Raw genomic sequence first — 22,653 nt, 5'->3', positions numbered from 1 at the left:
TTTTTTTTTTCATCAACGAGATGTTTTAAAAGGTAGATTAATTTGATTAAAATATAGTGTTAAAATATGATCAAGATTTATATTAATATAAATGTAAAATTGTAGATAAATTTGGTATTTTTTTATTTACTTACGTCAGAAAATAGAATATAATTACATGGTCCCGGAGCAATAGGAATACTTTGAACCACCACAGTAGAATTGTCATGAGATTTTGTTGGAAATGTATTATTACTACATACGCTGCTGCTATCTAATGTTATCTACCATAAAAAGAAAATATTACGATAAAATATTTAATAATATTTTCTAAGAAGATTTCTTATTGAAATATAACTGCAGTATCCATACGTAAAATGTATTTCCAAAAAGCATTTTATTATTAAATTTTACATTTGTTAAAACTTTTTAACTTTCTCATATAATAGCATCAAAGTATTTTAATTTATTACTTATATAATATATTATCTTATGAAATGAAATACTTTTCATTTAGCTTCTAGGATTAAAAGATTACTTGGGAGCTTTCTTCAAAAATATTTAGATAATTAAACTTGATTAAAAATTTCATACTGACTTTTGGAACGTAAATATATTAAAAATTAAGATGTTGATTTTTATAAAAACATAAATATGCTTTTTGAATATAAAAATTATGAAGAAAACTGGGATTTAATTAATCCTTCAAAAGCACTTCTATATAATTTAGAGACCGCGTTGAAACATATTTTAGTTAATCACTTCTCGCCAGATATTGTTATCTTTATTCATACACCAAGTCTCAAGAATTCTTATGTAATTAAATTGTGAAAACAAATAAATTTAAATTCTAGACACTTTAAAAGTGTTTTTGCAATTTTAATTAAACTATAAAATTCATTTTTAAAGATTTTTTAATTTTGAATATTGTTTAAATAATTCTTTTTTGATAGTTATTGTTTTATAAATGCAATATGTATGGAAAACTACAGTTTTCTATTTAAATAAAAAAATATTTTTTCTCTTACCAAAGGAGACAATATAGTTATAAATGTTAGGAAGACAACAATAGAAGCTATACCCTGAGCCACCATTCGATTTTCCAGAATAGTAACTGAAGCATTCCTCACCCACTCTGGTACTTTCTAGACAGTTAATTTACATAAAACAACAATTTTGAATTTTATATTTTATCATTTTTATTATTAAAAATTTTTTTTATTCTTTTAGTAAAGATTATTGCGTTGGAGTAAAATATGAAAGTTTCATAAGACGAATATATATTTAAAGTTTCAATCGAACATTTCAAACACGATTGGGGTAGGCTGTTTACTATTGAAACTGTTGGATATATAAAGATATTGAACAAAAAAAGTTTAGCTTTCAACAATAATGAGATTGCCGATATTTGATAATATTTTTCTTCTAAGAATAAATCAAATAAGAAATATCATATTGATCAATGACTGTGAATTTAAATAGATATAATTTTTTTCATTCACTATTTTTTTTTTTTTTGGTAAAAGAAAGATTGCTATTTTATGGTATATATCTTACCTCATTTTTCTCAGCTAGAAGAATACTATTGATAAAAGCAATGATGAATAGACTGACTGCAGTGCAGATGTAAAAATAGACGCTTCTGAAAAATTGGAAAAAATAAAAATCTAAAATAACAGAATATGAAATCTCATGGTACATTAATGTCATGTGGATTGTAATGTGAAAATTGTAAACGTATAAAGAAATGTAATGCAACTACTTATGATTAAAAATTTTAGAATATAAACTATGACTATATCAATAATCATTATGAATGAATGTATTACTATTATTTAAGTCATGAAAAATTACATACCCAGACAGAGTAATGGCAATCGCAATAATGATGATGACATACACGAATCCAGAGCAAACAAAATATGCTGACAACATTCGATCACGTTCTTTTGAATACTAAAAATGTATTTCATAATTTTAATCAATAGAGTTTAGAGATGAATTTTATGATGATTAACTTTACCTTCTCTTCAATATCTGGCCTCCGAAATGTTAATATAAAGGGTGTACAGTGCTCTGACCGTAATCTATCAATGCTTCGAGCATCAATAGCTCGCATGAGATATTCATTTACTTCATCTTCTGGATCCTTTTCATTTTCTATTGTCTCACCAAAGCCCAGCCTATTAAAAAATTTTCAAATTATTTTCGATTTATTTTTTAAAAATGAAAAATAAATAATCTTTAAATTATGATAAAAGCTATTGAAAATATTTAATTATTTCAATAAAGGACATTATTAATTAAAAAAGTGATTAAATGATGTAAATAAAAAAAGAATTATAATAAATTATTGGCTGCGAATAATTATTTAAATAATTACACGTTAGAGCTAAGTTTGTTAAATACTTGATTATTTTATAAGCGCATTACTTAGTGTGCTTGCCGTGTTGAGATCCATGACCCATGACCCTCATTTCCTTAGAGACATTTCCATTGGCAGAATATCCTTTTCTAAAACTCGAATTTGTTACATTATCTTTAAAAGTGTCTCCAGGGACAATCAGGTACGTTTGAATATTGTGCTCTTTTAGGTAAGCATTCCTTTCACCACCATGCCCTTCTTCAACCTCATAATCATCTCCAAGGCAATCCAATGTTTCTTTCGTTATGTGAACACGCCTGAAATATTTATTCAGTTATTAAGTATTCATATTATTTCAAGTGTTTTCGTTTATTCATTACTTACCCTGGGATTCCACCACTCTCCATATAATTTGCAAGGGTAACATCGTTACTCCAGACATCAAATTGCCATTTTCGAAGTCCTAACACTCCACAATGAACTCGCCCTGTGTGAATTCCTACTCTCATATCCACATTCACGGCCATAACTTCTCTTACGAGCCTAAGTAATTGAACAAAAATATCACTTTAATATACACAAATTGATAGATGTTTTTTGTTTTTTTATTATCGATTTCTTTATACTTTGATTAATCAACAGGAATTATTTTTAGTGTTTATTTCCCAGTTGCTAAGTCATCAAAATTGTACCTTTATAATAAAATTTATAGCTTTTAAACTAATTTAAAAATTATTCTGATAACAATAATGGAAGGATCGACTAAAAAATTATTAAGTAATGATAGGATCTATAAAAGAGATTATAAAAATCGATACATGATAATTCAGTAACTTTATGAATACTGAGATTATATATGGCCTCAATTTCGTTATTATTACGTGTATATAATACTTAGAATCCAGCTTTAGTTGATTTAAACGGGATAAAAATCGGCAGAACAGATAATATTAAATATAAAGAATTTATTATTATTTAATAAAATATTATATTTTAATAAAATCATTATTAATTTTGATAAATCATTTTTTTTTATTTATATTTTTTTTTTAATATTCATTTTTAGCTTCCAAATTCTTTAACTGCAATCATCCTCTATTTTTATATTTTTTTTTCTACATGAATTGTAATTAGAATAGTGAAGGAAGAAATGGAAGAGAATCGTGCGTTCATTAAAAAAAATGGTGCAGTCACTACAATTAGAGCTTTTCTTGAAGAAAAATAGAAATAAAGAAAGATTAAACCGACAAATTGTTTTCTATTTTTTTTTATTTGTTAATATAATATATTAATGAGATATGAACTTGAATGAAGTTATATTTTATATTAAATTCATTCTCATTATTAACATTATAAAACTACTTGTTGGGAGCTCTTATGCATGCTTAGTTTATTTCTTTTAAACAAAAAGTTTAAAGGACTAGTGATTTAAAAAATGAATGTTGTATTAACTTTAAAATAGGAAGTAATAAGAAAAATTAAAACATTACTTTTAAAAAAATTAAAAAGCATGTTGTTAACTGTTAATAAATGAACTGACAGCTCAAAGTAATTACAAATTCTTGGCATCAAAGAAAAATTAACTCTTCTATTTTTTTCCAATCAAGTTTCTTTTTTTACTGGCAATAATGATAGCGGAAAAATATACCTTAATTACACTGAAATAAATCAATAACTCCAAATTTCCTGATAATACTTTTGATCTTATCACTTTAATTTTTTATATATTCCGATATTTAATAATCTTCAATCGAAATCAACCGCTTCAACAAAGTTTAAGCAAATAAATATTTTCCTAGTCATTGAAGTCGAAATGAAAAAGCATTACCTTTACCAAGTTTTGATATAAATATAATATAAAATTCAAGCATTGACCTACTACAATATATATCTTTTGAGTAATGAAATATTTTCTTAATGAAAATTTGAATAGAAAATAATAAGTTAACTATTTGTTATGGGAAGACAGTTAATTTTCTTAATAAAGTTAGTGTTTAACTTTCTGACAGTAGTGTAATTAATTATCTTGGTTATTCTGATAGCATAGTTACCAGTTAGTTTATTAGAAAAGAATATAATAAAGTTCAAAGTAAAACAATGAATAACAATAATGTACCATAATTTTTTATAATTTCATCCAATAAAAAATATGAGAGAGAAAAAATCAAAATGTATTGTAGAAAATTTGAATCAAGCAAATTCAAGGACTCATGCAAATCAATCGCTCCTTGAGTTTTTCACATCATGCTTGGTTAGCTGACAAATTTTATTAGATTGGTTCTTGAAGTGGAAAGCAATAGTTATATGATTTGAACATCGATATAAATTTCAATAAGTATTCTTGAAATATATTTACATATTATTCTTTTAGACAAAATATAATATTATCGAGTTATTTACGTGATTGCATCGATCATATCTAATCCCATTTCAACACAACAGTGAGCATGATCAGGCCTTGGTTCTGGTAAGCCAGATACACAGTAGTAACAGTCACCAAGGAGCTTAATTCTCAAACAATAGTGCTCTGCAGCAAGGCGATCAAACCTGTAACATTGGAAAATACTCTGTTTTACTTCATTTATCTATTATAATTCAATTTAAAAATCATTAGATTACTCTAATTCCACTTAAGTTTAAAGATACTTTTTATTTTACTGATATGATGAAAATTGAATACAATAAATTATTTAATGGAGACTATTGTTAGATCCAGAGGTATATCCATTCTCTAAAGAGGAAAAAAAAAATCATCAACTAGTTTCCAGTTTATATGAAATTATCTTCAATATTTTAATACTCTAAGAGCTTAAAAAAAACCAATAATCACTCAGTAAAAGTTTTTAACCTGTGGAAGTTTGAAATGATGAATTTATGTTCATTATTGATCATGATTTATAACAATAAACTCATAAGGGAAATAAAAGATTGCTGTAAAACTTTATGAATAATTAAATAAGAAATTCTTGATGAATTTAATCTTCGAGTATCTTTCATAGTGTATCTTTTTATTATAAATTTTTTCAAGCAAGTAATATTCTAATTTTATATTCTTCATTTGTTGTAAATTATGATAATATTCGAATCTTTGAAGGAAATTTTTTACAGAGTTATAAAGAGGAATTTTAAAACAATAAAAATTTTTTTTTTAACTTAATGATGCATGAGATGCTGCTTTAACTGCAAAATAAAACTACAGCTATAAACTCATGAAATATACATAAAATGTACCAAATTATGCACACGTTTAGCTCACTACTATTAAATATATTATTTTTTTCAGTAAGAGGTTTTTCAAAATTATATATCAATTAATCATTATACCAACTGCCAGATAATTAACTCAAATCAATCCTGTGTATAAAAAAAAAAATTCCAACAACTTTTTTTATTCTATTATTTTCCTCTCAGTTTTCTTTTCTACACCTCTGTAGTTTACTCATTTTTTATTTTCCTTCACTAAGATAATTTTATTTTAATCGATCGCCAATTTTTGCGCCTTATTCTACCAATTTTAGATCCGGTTATAACGAGAGCTCAAACCTGCAAAATACCAATTAAATTTTATCGATAATAGTATAAGCACCATGGCTTTTATTCTATTATTTTTTTTTTTTTTCAATCCACCTGACTACAGTTACTCTCTAAGTAATCCTATTTCACAACTCCCATGTTTTTCCTCTATCATGATAAACCTACGTCAATCCTTAACATTTTATTTTCGAAACTCAATATTTTTGACATTTTTACTATTTTAATAATTAATAAAGTTAATAATGAATCCACTAAAATACACTTTTCATCAAGATTTAATCAATTATACACGAGTATTTACAATAAACGTGTGATACCTATTTTATTTTGAATAATGAAATGCATTTATATGGCAATAAATCCTGATAGAATGGTCGATCTCATAATGACGATCCATTTCCAGATATTTCTACAACTCTACGCACAACTGTAATTCACTCGAAAACATGATAGATCTCTGTATAATAAATATAATTTGTACTTGACAAATGCCACAAATGTATCATGAACATTTCATCAAATGATGTATCAAATACAAATACTAGAATCAAGTTTATAAATGATTGAAAATATGTGCTTGCATTCATATGAATTAGGAAACGAGTAGGTCAGGATATTCCAATGCTGACTTTATTGCATATTTGATTGATAGCTTGTATTGTCAATATTGATTTGTAATTTAATATATCAGAAATTTATGTTGAATTGTGGTTATACAATTGTGAATGTTACGTTTCACATTAATTCATCAACATGTCATGTCATCAATGTCAAACAAATTTTTGAGCTTTCCAAACATAACTTTAAACCATGTGTTTAATTTTTGATCAAGTTTTACTTTTTAAGTTACTAAAATTTCCCATATCATAACTTTAGAATTTTATTACAATATTATTCTTTAATCTCAGTTTTCTTCAATTCCAATAAATTTTTCATCTTTTATACTTAAGTTATAGCAATCACGTATCCATTATATTTTCATGAACAATTTAATCTCATTTATTACCAAAAAATCCTGTTTAATTGATGAATAATTGACATACACTTCCTTTTATTAGTCGAATATTAAAAAGAAATAGGTTTACTTCAGGCAATTAAAACTCTTATAAAAAGTGGAATGAAAAGGTATTCTTTCTAAAAAATACTTCAATTATCTTAATTACAGAAAAAAATCTTGGCAATTTAAAAAGATTTCCCAATTACAGTAATGATTTTTTTTTTTACTAAAAAAATCCTAAGATTCAGTAGGAATTCATGAATTTCCAAATCAATTCATACCTGGCAAAAAGTTCATTCAATAAACGAACCAATTCTTCAGCAGTGCATTGATCTGACAGTGAAGTGAATCCACAAATATCAGCAAAAAGAATACTGGAATGAAAAAAGTTTATTAGATTAATTTTTTTTTATTTTTCCCTTGTTATTCTTGCATTAGAATTTTTAATAAAATTACTAAAGAACTAGAGAAAAAATTTCAATGTAATTGACTGATTGTACACTGAATCAGAATGAACCTTATCACTTGTAATTTCGCCTTTGGCTACTGTAAAAAACATAATATTATTTTTAATCAAATCTTTGTTTGACTTTCTACAATATAATTTCCTTCTTATTACTATTCCATTCTCCTATTTAATCTCGAAATTAATATCAGTGAAATCTCAAGAGCAGAAAGGCAATTGATTTTTCAATGAATATTTGATCCTATGCCAAGCATATTCAAAGCTTGCTTTTGACGTATTCTAGTATACAAGGTTTTGTCTAGTTGTTTGTTTTGTAATTACTTGAGGAAATTAACTTTTGAAAAAAAAACATCTAGAAATCAAATATAATATCTAAATAATGATGATTTTATAAAGTTTTTTATTAAGTTATTAAACTCACTGATGTTTGGTTATAAAATATTAATAACGAATTTTATATTGAAATTTTTTAGCTAATATTTATATTTAGAATACAGTTTCATCATTGATTTTTCAGCCTTATTAATATGTCAAATAAAATAAGAATCTAATCAAATTTACCTGACATTTTCGTGTCGTTGAATATAAATTTTGTGAAACATAGTATCCTTCGGTTTTCCGGCAATGTCAGCTTTCATCTCCATGGCCACATGTCGAGGTAGAACACTGAGAAGAAGTCTCTCCTGAAATTTAATAATTCATTATCCAATATTGATATGAGAGACAAAATTATAATATAATTATATAAATTCTTCATCTAATATATATCTAACAAGAATTGTTATACTTTTCATTTATTTATAAAAATATATTTCCAAGCAAAAATATCAAGAATATAATTGTTAGTCATCATGATAACAATATTTTTAAATAATGCTACTGATTGAAAATTCTTTTTTATGAATTATGAATAACATCAAGGTGCTATTCTTTTTTTCCTCCCAACATGATTCCAAACTGAAACACTGCATTCACCATTCTCATCTATAATTCTCTCTACTCTCATCACTTCTATAGTCTTCCAAGCATTCTTTACAAATACTAGGGGGATCAGTTACCGCAGTCAAGCGAACCAGCTGTTGTAGATACTGAAAGCTCGAACAGCATTCTAGTGGAAGAGAATCAAGATTGAAAATGATATCAAGATTACATGGAAACCAAGATTTGCTTAATACAAAATGTAGAATCCTAATTAATAACCATCGATCATCATAAGAGTTAAAGATTTGTTTCTTTATTCATCATAATACTTGTTGAGGTTTTTCAACCTACAAGAAAAGGATTTGAGATGAGAACTGTGGTGTAGGAATTTTTTTGATCAGCTTTTTCTTTCAAAGTTGATTGAAACTAAAAAAAAAAATCACTCAAAGAGGAATAAAACTAATTGACGAAATACTTAGGAGAATGTGAAGTAAATGGTAGATCAGAAAACTCTTCAAGATGAAAGCAGTGAATCATCAGGTGGAACACAAGTTACAAGTAGTGAATCATTAGACAGAACCTCACAAGTATTGAAAGTGGATAGACATGAGATGGAACGTTTAAGCTAGAACAACGATATTGAATTTGAATCTATTAATGAAATTAATTTATGAGAACTAATGAACATGAGAAAGCACTTGCAATAAAAGAATTGATATAAATAAGAATACTTGAATGGTGAACATGTTATAACATAAAAATCATAATAGACTTCTTATTTGTAGTACATTTGTTACATACCTGTTGCTGATTCTCTCTTTGAGTAGTTAACCGTGCTTCTACACATTGTCGAGTTTCTAAAAAGGCTTGCCTCTGTGCCAATTCTCGTGGGTGATGTGTCAGTGCTCCTGCCACATTTGTTCCACCTACCACGACGATTGAACTCAGCAGCTATAAACAAAGTTAATAATATACTTCTTTTTCCTCGAAACTTCTTTATCTCATTCGTACTTTCTATTTAACTTATCATATACAATTCTTAATTATAATGAAATTTTTATTTAAAAAAATTAAATATTCATTAGGTTAAATATTGTAGTCAAGTTGAAGTACAAAATAAATAAAAATAGAGTTTTTAATAAAATAACTTTAATATAAGAGATTATTTTATCTAAAGAAAATTCGGAAGGTAAAAGTAAAAGTTTCAAGATACTTTGAAGAGTAAAATAAAGTATATACTTTAGTATAGGTAGCTTTGAACGAGCCTCAGCTTTCTTGGATCTGTTTATTCTTTTAACTCTTTTAGCTTTCTTTTTCTTCTGTCTTAAACAGAGACGATGTTGTATTCTAGTCACGAAATTCGTGCTTTTTCGTGACAAGACGTTTTTTTTTTCCTCTTTGTTTTAGTTTCTCTTTTACAAAACTAATGTTTCTGTGATGAAAAAAAAACCTCAGTTATTCTCTATTTTTTATCATACAGTTATTTCGATATGCAATTGGACTTTATATTTCTCTATTCTCATAACTGTAAAAAAATATTTCAAATAAAATTTTATAATATTGTGAATACAGTCAATGCCATTTCCGTTATTCGAACAAATCTATAATAAAGGATCCAAATAAATCCATTAAATTATTAAGTGCATTTCAGTTCATATTTCATATATTTTGACCATAATAAAAATAAAATAATAGAAATATTTTTATTTATATCTTTAGGACAGAGTATTTTATTAATTTTAAAATAATCCATCTTTAAGTTTTTCATGATAAAAAGATTAAATAAAAAAATAATTGATTGTAAATTTCTTTGCTACCCACAGAAATCCATTATTAGATTTGCTTGCAGCTTGAATGAAGAGAAGCGACAAGAGAATGGATCAATTTTGCAATACTGGTTGGAACACAAGGATACACAGAACAAGGTTCTACGAGTATTCACGCCAGTTGACTGTTTGGCGTCTACCTTTTAATTAAATCTGTCTTGGTTGACCCTTCCTCTACATATTGATGCTGGAACATCATATTAGAGTCTTTGATCTTAATTAAAAAAAAAAAAATTGGTATAAAATTTTTTTCCCTCTCTTTCTGATAAACAAATATCAGATAATTGATAATAGAACAAAAAAGATAATATTTTTATCATGAAGATAGTAGATAAAATGAAATTAGAATGATGGTAGCAATTGTCTAATGAATTTAATCAACAACCAATGTAGGTATTTAATTACAACGTAATATTATTTATATTATGAATCATTATAAAGTAGAGAATTGAATGATCTAGTGAATATAACTATGACAGTCTCATTAGTATTTTCGAACAGTGTCCAATGATTAATACTCACTAGCATCAAACAGTTCAGTATTATTGGAATTTACAATTAGTGACAGTAGTGGAAATTATTCAGGAACTCGTCTTCTCGTTTGATTATTTCTTGTTAGGATGTAGAGAGATGGAAATTGTAATAACAAGATTATAACTATTTGTATACATAAATAAATACCAGATTACAATTGAATGTCTTAATCTATCAACTGGTATTCAATTTGTACACAAGTAACTATCCTTCAACATCTGAATGTAAATATTGGAGTAAAAAATGTTGAATTAAATTTTTCTTAATATTTACTGATTACTTCATTCAGATAATGTTATGAAATATTTATTCATTTATGTAAGAACTCAAATTTTTATTATGATTACAACAGTGATTGAGTGAATGTTATTTCAGAGTGGAAAATATTTAGAATATTGTCGTGATTGCTGTCCAAAGCTGAATACATGTACACAAAGTAATAGAGAAACTTTAATTACTCCTTTAATACATGAATATTTCATGGCATCACTTAAATGAATATGTCCGGTAATTTTTATTCTGAAGGTAAACGAAAGACCATGGAGTTACTCACGTCAAGTTAGATTATAGGAACTTGAGAGATTTTCTTCCGGTTTTCCATTCTGGGCTAGATCGTGCAAGCTCAAAGTATTTATCGATTTGGGTGTATCTGCAATCAACAGCTGTTCGAATTTCAACCCTTAACACGAAAGTCAGAGTCCAAACACGATAGTCAGATGCCTTGGAAAGGATGTATTAGGAGAGTATACAAAAGGAGAGTATACGAACACCAAGCATGTTGAGCAATATCGACTTTCTCTGTCCAAGTAACCAAGCGTGCATGAGATATCGATTTGTGTGGTTGCTATCTCCCTCTTTTCTTGACCCCTCTTTACCTCCTGCACCTTTTAACTTCCGCTTCCGGTTGCAAAGCTTTTGAATTGGAGTTCGCAAATCGTTGATCTCTGAATATGAAGTGGATGATGAGGGAAGTTTATCTGATAACAGTTGCTGCATTTGTCATTATGTTTCAAATTTTATTTTCTCATTTATTCGACAGAGATCATTCTGAAGATTTCCATTAAATATTTGTTTAGATTATTATTGTTATTAAAATTCTAATATACAATGATTGTATCTCCATTAATTTTTATTTTATCTTATGAACCTTTTGTAGTTGATAAATAAAATTTTATTTAAATATTCTTTTTTCCTATTGAAATATCATTGAATTAACAAAAGGGAAAAAACTTTGATAAGTTTCACTACATTTTCAGCTTTTGTTTGACTAAATTTCCATTGAATTCATCAGAGCCAATCAGATCATCAAAAAAGCAAACATTGGGATTTTTTTTAAAGAAGATAGAATGAGCCACAAGCAGTTAATATCAAACCCAAAATCAGCTTTTCATGTTATGAGCTTTGTTGTTTTATTATTTCATTGTTTTTACCAAAAAACGATTAACAATTTTATCTGCTATTGTTTTTAAAAAAAAATCGTGATAAAATGAAAATTCAGACTCAATTTTTAGTTCAACTTGTGGTTTTATCTGATCGACTTTTGATCAAACTTTTTCTATTGCATATAAATTGATACATTTGTACCTTTTTCTAGAAAAAAAAAGTAGAATTATTTACCCTTAAATTTTTATTATTTTTTTCTACATCAAAAATTTAGTATCTAATTCAAGTTCATGCTACTATTTTCTGATGAATATTTAAAATGACTGAGAATTTAATCAAATAAAATTTTTATTAAAGTTAGTGATTTTCAATAGATCAATTACTGTGTACATTATCATCTCAATATCTTTTTGAGTTAATAACTATCAAAGTGTTCATGGATTATTGAATGAATCAGAAATATAATTTTTTTTTTCATTTGAAAAATGTGTCCAAAGGTGTGTTGTTCCTTTTACTCCAATAAATGGCTAAAAGTGCTTTCAAAGCGTTTTATATTACCAAATGCAAAACTATTTTCAACAATTGGAGTTTTACAGTCAAGCTGACTGTAGCAAAAGTACTCTTTTTCATGGAATTTGATTTTGCTTTGTAGATTAAACATTTTACTGGTAACTATTATGTATAAATTTCTAACAAAAGACTTTTAAAATTAATCATTGTCATTGCTTAATAATGTAATGTCAGCTGAATATATTTGCTGTTATATAATTACAAAAGTTTGAAAAAACAAATGGTCATTTTTCATAATAAAGATCTAAGAACTCTGATATGTCACAATTAAAGAAGTGACCTCATAATGTCTACCATAAGTCACAAATTATTGCTTACTACCACTCAAAAAAATTCTTATTCCCATTTTATCCAACAAAAAAAAAGTAATATTCTCATTTTGTTGACTTATTATTATTCATGATGAGAAAATAATTCCACTATTCATGTGTAGAATAAAATTTTTCATTTTCTAGAAGAATTAAAAAATCATTAAACTTCTTTTTAAGTACGTGTAAAAAGGAATTAGATTTGAAGATGATGCTCTATTTTAAAAAAAAACAAAAAAGCTTATAAAACTTTTTAAGTATCCAATTAACATTAAAATGAATAATCAACCTAAATAGGAATCATTAATAGCTATCGTTAACAATCTTTTTTGTTAAACATTACAAAAGATTGGTGAGAACTAGAAAACCTAGTTAGTCTTTGAGTACATACACAATTGATGCGTTTGTGTAATCACAAGGATTAAACCATTAAAAGTTGATTGTCTAAGCAAAGCATATGTTTAATTAAACTTTAACTATGAATGCAAAAATTAAATAATACTCTAAATTTTAAGAAATAAATTTAATTGTTGTTTGTTAGAAAGTGTAGCCTTGAAAAATAATGTAATTATTAAAATAACAGCAAAAGTTAAACTTGATGGAAGACATTTACAGAAAGTTCACTATTCTGACAGCAGAATAAATTTTTTGGTTACATTATATGTACAAGATTCTTCAGACTTGGCTTGTTATGAAGCTTTTGTCGTGGTATACTCTAGATGTTGCTTCATCCAGATAGGATTATTTTGTCTGATTGTCAAACCAACATAAAGAGAACAACAAATAGTAAGCTAGAAATGGTAGAGAACTGTTATATATTACTTGAATGAGCTTTCAATAAGAACAGTTGAGAGCTTACCTTCTGGAACTATCTAAGAACTCAGAGTTCTAGTGTCTTTTACTATTTCATTCCCCTTAACTACATTTCAAACTTCTGATTGCTTTAAATCTTTGCAAACTTATCTTTTCCCGATGTCTTTTTCTGTTCTACATTTGACTAGTCTATTTATGATAAAAATTAATTGACTTTAGAAATAATTATCATTAGATTATTTTATTTTAATTATAAATACATTAATAATAATTGTACTTTTTCTTTTGTTGTGATATATATTTTAATATTTAATATTCAATAGGATTATTTACAAGGTTTTTCTAAAGAACAATAAATTGTATTCTTCTAAATATTGATTAAGCATTTAATTTTCTCAGATTAAAGTTGAATAGATCTTCATTCAATATTATTGATAGAAAGTAGTCTTTCTAAGGCATAGGTCAGCCTGGAGGAGATGAAGAAAATGTAAGAGTAAAAAGGTGAAAAGCTAAAACCACTCAAGAACTTTCGATCTACATTGGTGATCTCATCGACGGTTCAATTCTCACAAGTTTTTTTTCCTTCAGCTTCATCCCGGAAGAGAAGTCATATATATTCAAGGATTAGAATCTAAGGAATAGACATTGAAAGAAAAATGTGTTAGAATGTCAAGAAAGAAAGAAGCAACAAGAAGTGTGAATTATTGTATTGAAGATCACATATTCGAATGATTATATCATGTGAATTCTTTCCTGATAATATTGAAAAGTGCAAAAACTTGAATATTTATCAACCAGATTTCAGTAAGAGGTTTGAAAGATTAAGAAGAATCAAAAGATTGAATATCACATGATAATGTTTTAAAATAAATAAAAAAAAAATTATTCATTTAAATTGAAGTAATAATTTAAGTTGAAAAATTTCAAATCTTTTTTAACAAAGAACATTTTCTTGCATAAAAGATCAACTTTATTCAGAAAACAAAAGGAAAGTAATAAAAAAGCAGAAAAAAAAATTAACTAGTTCGAGACCCACAGAGAACTGAAAGAGGGAAAATTCGACAAACCCTCGCCTACGTTAAATCGTTGGAAGTTACATCTTAATGGTTGAAGATTTATTCTCTTTCCTCGAGAGAGAGTAAACAATTTCTAACTAAAAATCTATTGTACCAAGTCATCAATAACTTTTTTGTGGAAATAGCTATTTTTATTGTCGAATTCTTCAGTATATTATGCGTAAACTTGTTATATCTAAGATTTATTACATTGGAATTTCTTCATAGGTTTCTTGTTTGCCTCAAGCAATTTTCTTGACTTTTAAGTACCTAAATACTTCATATTTTCATCGTTCAATTACTGCTATTTTAAAACTTTTATAATAATCCATATTTTATAGGAAAGATATAATTTATAATGAACGATATAAATTGGAAATATTTTCTAAAAATATAGGTATTGTAATATTCATGTAGCTGATGTAAACTACACTGACCAGTATTCATTTAAACCTGTGTAATTTCCTATTGAATAATTTCCAGTTTCACATTGACTATAAAGTTGATATGAAGTGGACTTGTTTGTTCATCTAGTCACAGGTTATAATATGTATTGACAAAGGAAACAATACGTCTCAATATGCCACAAATGGTACAGAAATTTGCATGCATCTCTCAACAGTAATCAAAGAAAATCGATCAACAGCCAAACACATTATTCACTGAAACAATTCTAGACTTTAAGCTTTAGCAAGCTTTTAAAAGAATCATCATTCTTTTCAGCTTGAGAAAGACTTTTTGATTAATTCTAATAAATAATTAGATAATAACTAGCTTTTTTTTTATTCATGTGGTTTTTTTTGCACGTTTTTTATTTTTATATTCTTCTATTGTTAACGCCTTTCTAGCTTCTCATGTTGCTGAAGTGATGCATTGAAAAAATATATATCTTACTCAGCTTGCCTCTTTTATTTTATATTTTTACTTTTTTTTTTTCGGTGTTGTTATGCTTTGGACAAGAGAAAATATGAAATGGAAATATTAGAAAACTAGTTCACTTGAAATTTGTATTTCTAGTATTGTTTTGAATATATCCAATCTCTAACTTTGATTGAATCTCTAATAAAAATTGTTAACTTCATAACAATATAATTTTTTTATAATCAACAAATTTAAAATCATGTACTTAAGGAATTCATCGTTTAACTTTTTTTTATTAAAAATGTTATTAAAAATTCCTCTGAAGGAAAAATGTCATTAATTATACCATTCATCAATCAATGTCTTGATTTTCTTTGCAAAAAAAAAAAAAAATCTAATATTTAAATCTATTTGTATGCTTAATTGCTTTCTAAATAATTCAACTAGAATAAAATTTGATGTAAAAGTAAATTATTGATGATTTCATTTTAATAAACCATTTGAAAAATTTATTCAAAAATTATAAGAAAAATAGTTTAATGGATGTTTGAATAGATATTTAAAGACGCTCATTGTAATAAATTTCCCTTCGTCACGTCCTCAATATGTAAATTGATATAAGCTATGAAACTCATAATTTTACTAGAGTAAAAAATTAATTGTTCAAATAAAAAAAAAAAAATTGTTAAACATTCTTCCAAATAGACTGGAAAAAAAATTTAAAATACGAGATTTTTATAAACTCGCTACAAGAATAAGTAAAATCATTTGGTTGCTTGTATATTTTCATCAGATCGCCTGTTAAGGAAATTCAAGAGCTCAGTGACAAGAAAATCCGCAGTGAGGGGCTGAAGAAGATCGTCAATGTCGAGCTAGACATGCTGTAAGATAAGACCAAAGATACTACATGTATATGTTCTAGGATAACATAGATAGTAGTCTTACGTAGTTTTATGTTTCTTTTTTTTCTTTCCTTCATTTTGTCTCTTAAAACATTTTAGAAAATCCTAGTACCATTTGTATATTATGGATGACACATTTTATATACCACCTAACGATTATTCAAAGTTGAGTATTCTTTAAAGAGAAAAATCTCATTTGTAACTTTATTCATGAATGCAACTAGAACAATGGCTATTTTTAATAATAAATATAAAATTATTTCATTGAATTATTTTGAAAATTTTTAATCATTATTCTCATCAATAATTTTCATTTTAGATCAATCGAATGGTAAATTAAAACGAAACAATAATTCAACTGAGTAAATACTGAAAATAAATAACCTATTGATTCTAGACTTGTTTGGCATTAATTCGAAAAAAAAAGTTCCAAGTAAATATTTTATTCCAATTTTAATCGCAAACATTGAAAGATAAAAAAAATATATAAGAAAAGTTTGACATAAAAAATTATGAATATAATAATTACAAAGTATCGTGAAAATAAACGCGTGCAAATATAAATATGAACACAAAATGCGATGGATGATTACGTGCATAATTTACTCATGATTACTTAACCACGAATGCAACCGTTATCGTTAGCCTTGAAATGGCAAATAAAAATGTTATAACTGTTACAAACTTAAACCATTAAAGTTGAAGCACTACAATGGTTTCTAATAATAGTGAAATATGTATTAAACATTTTATTCATTTATTTATATTTTTAACACTTTTTTTAATCTTATGTATGTCTCTTGGTTCTAGTGGTGAGCTTTTTTTGTTAATCTTCTTTTTTCTTTGAGTGTAGTTAAATTATATAAATTATTTTTTAGGAAACAAATCAAATCCTAGTGATACGGGTCCTGTTCAATATCCATACCCATAAAATTTGAGTGCAAAGAAAGTTTATCAACTTCGACTTTATTCATTCGAAAATAAATTTTAAATTTTGATATGACAGCTGTTTCAAGTGATCAGAATATGTCGACTTTAATAAAAAAGTATACTTTATTGTGAATTATGAATTTTTTTTTTAAAAATACCTTGGACCATTAAAAAAATTAGTTTTAAATTTAAATCTGAATTATAAAAATATTCAAAAATATATTCTTAACTTTATAATCCCAACAAAAAAAGATAAAAAAAAAAATAGAGATGAAAAAAGATGTATTCAAAACTTACATGAGCAAGCATCGCTGGATAATCCTGTGAATAAAGTAGAAAAGCACCAATCAGATGAGCAGCAGAGAAAACAATCCCAGCAATACAGGCATAACGTAATCTTATAGGTAGAAGAGCATAAGCCATGTAGATAAAGAAGCATACAGGCCAAGCAGCTGCTAAAGGTCCACCGGTACGTAAATGATCTGATCTTGATACTGGTATACTACTTGAAGCTTCATCACTGTCTTTTATAATTTCTCCATCACTTGTTATTTCTTCCAAGTTTGGTAAGTAGGCGAGATGGATATTAAGGGTAACTTGAAGAGCCAGTAATGTTACCAATACTGCTCCACTAACTCCTGCAAGCCAGACTTCGTTCATCCCTGGTCGTGATATTGAAGCAACCAAACCTGCAATTTAAATGGAAATATGGATCAATAATTTTAAATAAATGACTCAGATCATAACTAACATTCAAAGAAGGTCAGAGGTGAGAATGTGAATGACTATAATAATTATTTTGTCAAGTAAGTTTGGTGTTGAATTTAATTATTAAATTCAATTGAATAAATTTATTCAGTTTATAAAAATTAGATAGAGAGAAAGAAAATTCAATAGAAAAGAAAGCGAATGTGACAAGAATAAATTTCTTACCAGCATAAATAGTAATACATCCCACGACAGTCAATGCTAGAGAAAGGTTCTCAGGCCTCTGGATGAGTATAAGGAAGGGTTGATCGCTTGTAAATATTAGTCTGAGAACAAGTAACCCTAAAGCTATTGCTAGTCCAGTCAGGAGACCTAATACATGGGTCATATTACTTTGATTCATGCGCAAAAAATATCGTTGATACAACATCTCTACCTGAAATCAGAATTAAAATAATTATCATTCAGTAATTCTGCATCAAAATTATCATTATATTTTTAATGAAAAATATGACTGTTATCTTAATTAATTAGAGAATTTTACAATGAGAATAATATACAAAATTTATCCAGTTTCTTCTTGACTTGACCTACAAATAATAATGAACATTATAGTGTTCATGTTTCTCCATTAATTGAAATCATTATTTTTAATTGAGTTAAGGAAAGGTTGTAGTTTAGAGTTTATTTTCTCATGTTGAAAATACAGTTCAGTCATATTAAGACTGGTTCGCGTAACAAATTACTTTGTAAAAATAAAAAAACGTTCATTTCCTTTTTCTCAAAGGTATTACGTGATTTGAGTAATTACATAATAGCTGAATAAGTATCTAATAAGTTTCAAATACCTTGGGACAAGAATATGATCTAATTACAAGGCAAATATTTCTAATGATTTGTTGAACCTGTCAATTTTCCTGAAAATCAAGCTAAATGATACCATATCAACAAGATTCACTTTAATTTTATATCATTCACCATTATTTGGAGCTATCTGATACAGCAGATTAATTATCAAGATATAAATGGTATGATCGAGAAGTGACTATGTTTATAATTCATATTATTATCATCATTTTCCGTGATACTCATAAAAAAAGGAATAAAAATTTTTCTCATTTCTTTATATCAGCAAACTTTGATATTAGAAATATTTGTACCAATGATTTCTGCATCTTTACAACTTTTATAAAAAATACCATGGTGCCATACTTGTCAAAGCTATTGAACAAACTACTACCAACAGCAAATCCTACCAACTCAATGCACTTATCTTAATGTACATCGCTTGAATAAATGGTATGATACGTGAATAAAGTTTCGAGAACTTGGTAGTTTATTTACTGACTCTTGTGACCTTTTAATGTATACTCATACATTACCTATCCTACCTACTATCTAATCCTCTGAATTTCACTTAAAGAGTGTTTAAACTCACTTTCATGTTATTAACAAACAATTCATCATTTTATATTTACGAAAATAATGAAAAAGTATTAAACTAATTGATCTTTGTAACAAGTATTATTACATCAGGAAAAACACCATTGGTTTAATTGTCTTCAGTAAAATGGTTTGAAGGATAAGTTGATCAAAAAATCATATATGGGGGGAAATATCCATTATTTCATTATAGTAACAAAGCTGAAGAGATGATAAGAATTAAGCTGTCACTTTGAACATATTTGACATGTTCGATCAATAGATAATAAATGTTGATAAATTTCTAACTTTCACATTTATTTCCGGTAAAATGATAGTCCTCAAGCTTATCATTTTCGATACAGAATGGGGAAACCCAATAAAACGTAATCTTGTTTGTTTTTTACTATCCAATAACTAATAAAAAGATTAAAAAATAATTTATAATAACAATGAGATTTTATCAACTAATAAAAATCCAATTTTTTCTAATTTTTATTTCCCATAATAAATAATAAATTTTGATAGATCTGTTAAAGTATCAATAAAATTAATCAACTTAAATTGAAATAGATAGAAAAATTTGGGTTCTATAAATAGCATATGATTTATGTTTGTCCAAATCTAATGCTTATTGTGGATATTTTGGTGTTCTTGATGGATTGAGTACCCTAACGGTGATTGCTTTACCACAAACATACAGGTAAGTAGGCATGTCTTATGATCGATTGTTTGATGATAGAGACAAACTGAATCTATATATTTCTCCTTGTTGTTAATTAATTCAGTCGTCGTGTCAATGGTTATGTTAATGGTATGCGATTGATATTAGCACCATCTCCCAATCCTTATTCCGTTTATATTACGTTTAAATGCGTGAGAGAGCAGTAAAGACGAAAGTGTTAAATTGCTTCGCTATATAGTAATTAATTAACGTTCTAGTGATAGAACCCATCTTCAACGTTGCCAACATGTGACTGACAGATAACTTAGTTGCTATAACATAAGCACATATTATAAAATAATCTTCTTTTGCAATCATTATCATTGTTAAAAGTAAATTAATTTATCAGGGTTGTGAACAAAAGCATTGTATTTTTTGCGTATAAAAAAATCTTAGTAAATTGTACGTGAGATGATTTATGATGGAATCAGATGAATTCATCTCAATAGGAAGAATCGCAATGGAGAAAAAATCACGTTCCTCAACCAAGCACATACAGAATTCAAAAAAATCTGAACACGTGGTTTTTTATTATCAAGTTCTCAAGAGACAATTGTTACAGCTCTTTTGGAGAAGAAGCAAAAAATGGATAACATAATTCTATAACATTTTTTTTTATGCCTAGAAAATATCACAAATTTTTTTATTACTTGTAACACTATTATAACCCCCTTTTTGTTGATTTTTTCCTTTAAAAAGTTATTTCCTCTATCGTATAACGAACCCAAGTGACTTTACCGAATCTAATAAACCTTTTTTTATATCATATGGTAACTTAATTAGTATTCATTGTTAGTGAAAGGAACCCCAAAGATCGTAAGCATGATAATAAGAGGTTTAGCTAATTATGGGTATACTAAATCCATCAAGATTTTCATTTTGTGGTAGGTTTTACATATTAATAACCTTCTTGTTTAAATCTATTATATCTTCTAATGGAAATTAATATTAAATGTCAGATCAAGATTCTGTGAGTTTTTGTTTAAAAGTTTTTATAAAAAAATTAATACCTGGAGATTTTTGAATCGATGTGATTTGCAGAGAGCACTTAAAAATCGACTTAAAGCACATTTCTGATTTTCAGTCAAGTTAGTGTGTATTCCAGAATCAGAAAGAGACTCTTTTATTCCTCCTGTTGCTAGGCTTACCCCAATTTCTGATCCTACGCCCATCTAAAATCAATAATTCATAAATTAAAAACTGGTATCAATTACAAACTCTGTTAATTGAATTTTTTTTAAATCATTTATAATTTATTCTCTTTTAATTAAAAATTTTTGTCTCTAAATATTCATTAAAAATATTCAAAATCTGTACACTCAATTGATTTGATATTTACAAACTTTATTTCTAGTTAATAAAATAAAAATTTTGAATTCAAAATTATTTAGTGCATAATAATTATTAGAATTATATACTAGAAAAAAATTTTTAATTATTATTTTAATGGATTAATTGATGAATTAACTTTGAAAAATTAAAAATGAGTTAAAATTATATTACCGTAACTATTGATGGTCGTGGAGCACCAGTAAAATGTTCGATAACTTCCCAATTAGATTTTTTAATAGGTGTATGAGGAGTCCTGGGTGTATTGGGTGAATGAGATTGAGAACCTGGTGGTGGTGTTGCTGAATTTATTTCACGATCCAATAAAAGCTCAACAACTGGTTTTACACCATCCACTTTTGTTACATGTTGACGCAAACTTGTCCATCTTCTCGTGCTTCTGACAGATCCAGTCATCGTTCTCGTACTTCCAAGTTCACCCTAAAAAATGTATATCATCCATCATAAGTATAGATTTCAAAACTTGTCCATGTGAATTTGACCCTTCGATAGACATGTGGGGTGTTTAGATACCCTAGCTAGTTTTTCTTTGATAATTACACATTCAAAAAAACTGTCACCAGCAGTACAAATAATATTATATTGTTCTTTCTATATTTAATTTATAAATATGTTATTCTTTACTTGAAAAATAATAATTAATAGTATACTCTATCTTTACCCTTCAATAAATTATAAAAAATATTCCCAATGTTTAGAACAGACTAAAAATATTGAAGAGTATTCTAGAACTTACTCAAAACATGTACGCGAAATTTTAGCTCACTATCTGCTCTGGAACACAACCTTTAGATTATTCCCTGGGTCGCAAATAATTATTAATCAATATCCTTTTTTTAGTAAATCATAATGGATTACTTTTTGTTTTTATTTCAATCATTATTATTATGGAATATTGATCACATTTTTTTATTATAAAAAACTATTCAGAAATTTCTGAAATTGTAGTGATAACTAGAGTATAAAAATATATATATATCAAAACAAAGTAACATAAAGGAATAA

General features: G+C 26.7%; 1 protein-coding gene and 1 long non-coding RNA gene across 4 annotated transcripts in view; one reads left to right on the top strand and one right to left on the bottom strand.

Moving 5' to 3' along the window:
* LOC118068103 (adenylate cyclase type 6) overlaps nucleotides 1–22,653 on the bottom strand; it is a 38,598-nt gene that overhangs the window by 2,076 nt on the left and 13,869 nt on the right. For all 3 annotated transcript variants that reach the window (XM_035085301.1, XM_035085309.1, XM_035085293.1), the window contains 15 exons: nucleotides 21,802–22,068; nucleotides 21,309–21,470; nucleotides 18,378–18,588; nucleotides 17,742–18,133; nucleotides 9,064–9,213; nucleotides 7,903–8,024; nucleotides 7,157–7,249; nucleotides 4,745–4,891; nucleotides 2,729–2,887; nucleotides 2,413–2,661; nucleotides 2,003–2,162; nucleotides 1,838–1,935; nucleotides 1,537–1,621; nucleotides 1,008–1,124; nucleotides 135–263 (listed from right to left, as the gene is read on the bottom strand). In XM_035085301.1, coding sequence (XP_034941192.1) covers nucleotides 135–263; nucleotides 1,008–1,124; nucleotides 1,537–1,621; nucleotides 1,838–1,935; nucleotides 2,003–2,162; nucleotides 2,413–2,661; nucleotides 2,729–2,887; nucleotides 4,745–4,891; nucleotides 7,157–7,249; nucleotides 7,903–8,024; nucleotides 9,064–9,213; nucleotides 17,742–18,133; nucleotides 18,378–18,588; nucleotides 21,309–21,470; nucleotides 21,802–22,068 — 2,541 coding nt within the window. The remainder of the gene's footprint in view (nucleotides 1–134; nucleotides 264–1,007; nucleotides 1,125–1,536; nucleotides 1,622–1,837; nucleotides 1,936–2,002; nucleotides 2,163–2,412; nucleotides 2,662–2,728; nucleotides 2,888–4,744; nucleotides 4,892–7,156; nucleotides 7,250–7,902; nucleotides 8,025–9,063; nucleotides 9,214–17,741; nucleotides 18,134–18,377; nucleotides 18,589–21,308; nucleotides 21,471–21,801; nucleotides 22,069–22,653) is intronic.
* LOC118068139 (uncharacterized) lies at nucleotides 17,199–17,577 on the top strand. Its single transcript, XR_004690477.1, has 2 exons — nucleotides 17,199–17,326; nucleotides 17,393–17,577. It is a non-coding gene; the product is annotated as an uncharacterized lncRNA (long non-coding RNA).

The sequence above is a fragment of the Chelonus insularis genome, unplaced genomic scaffold (assembly GCF_013357705.1).
Source record: "Chelonus insularis isolate UGA/USDA-ARS -01 unplaced genomic scaffold, ASM1335770v1 contig_128_pilon, whole genome shotgun sequence".
NCBI lineage: Eukaryota > Metazoa > Arthropoda > Insecta > Hymenoptera > Braconidae > Chelonus > Chelonus insularis.
This window is presented reverse-complemented; position numbering and strand designations above follow the sequence as displayed.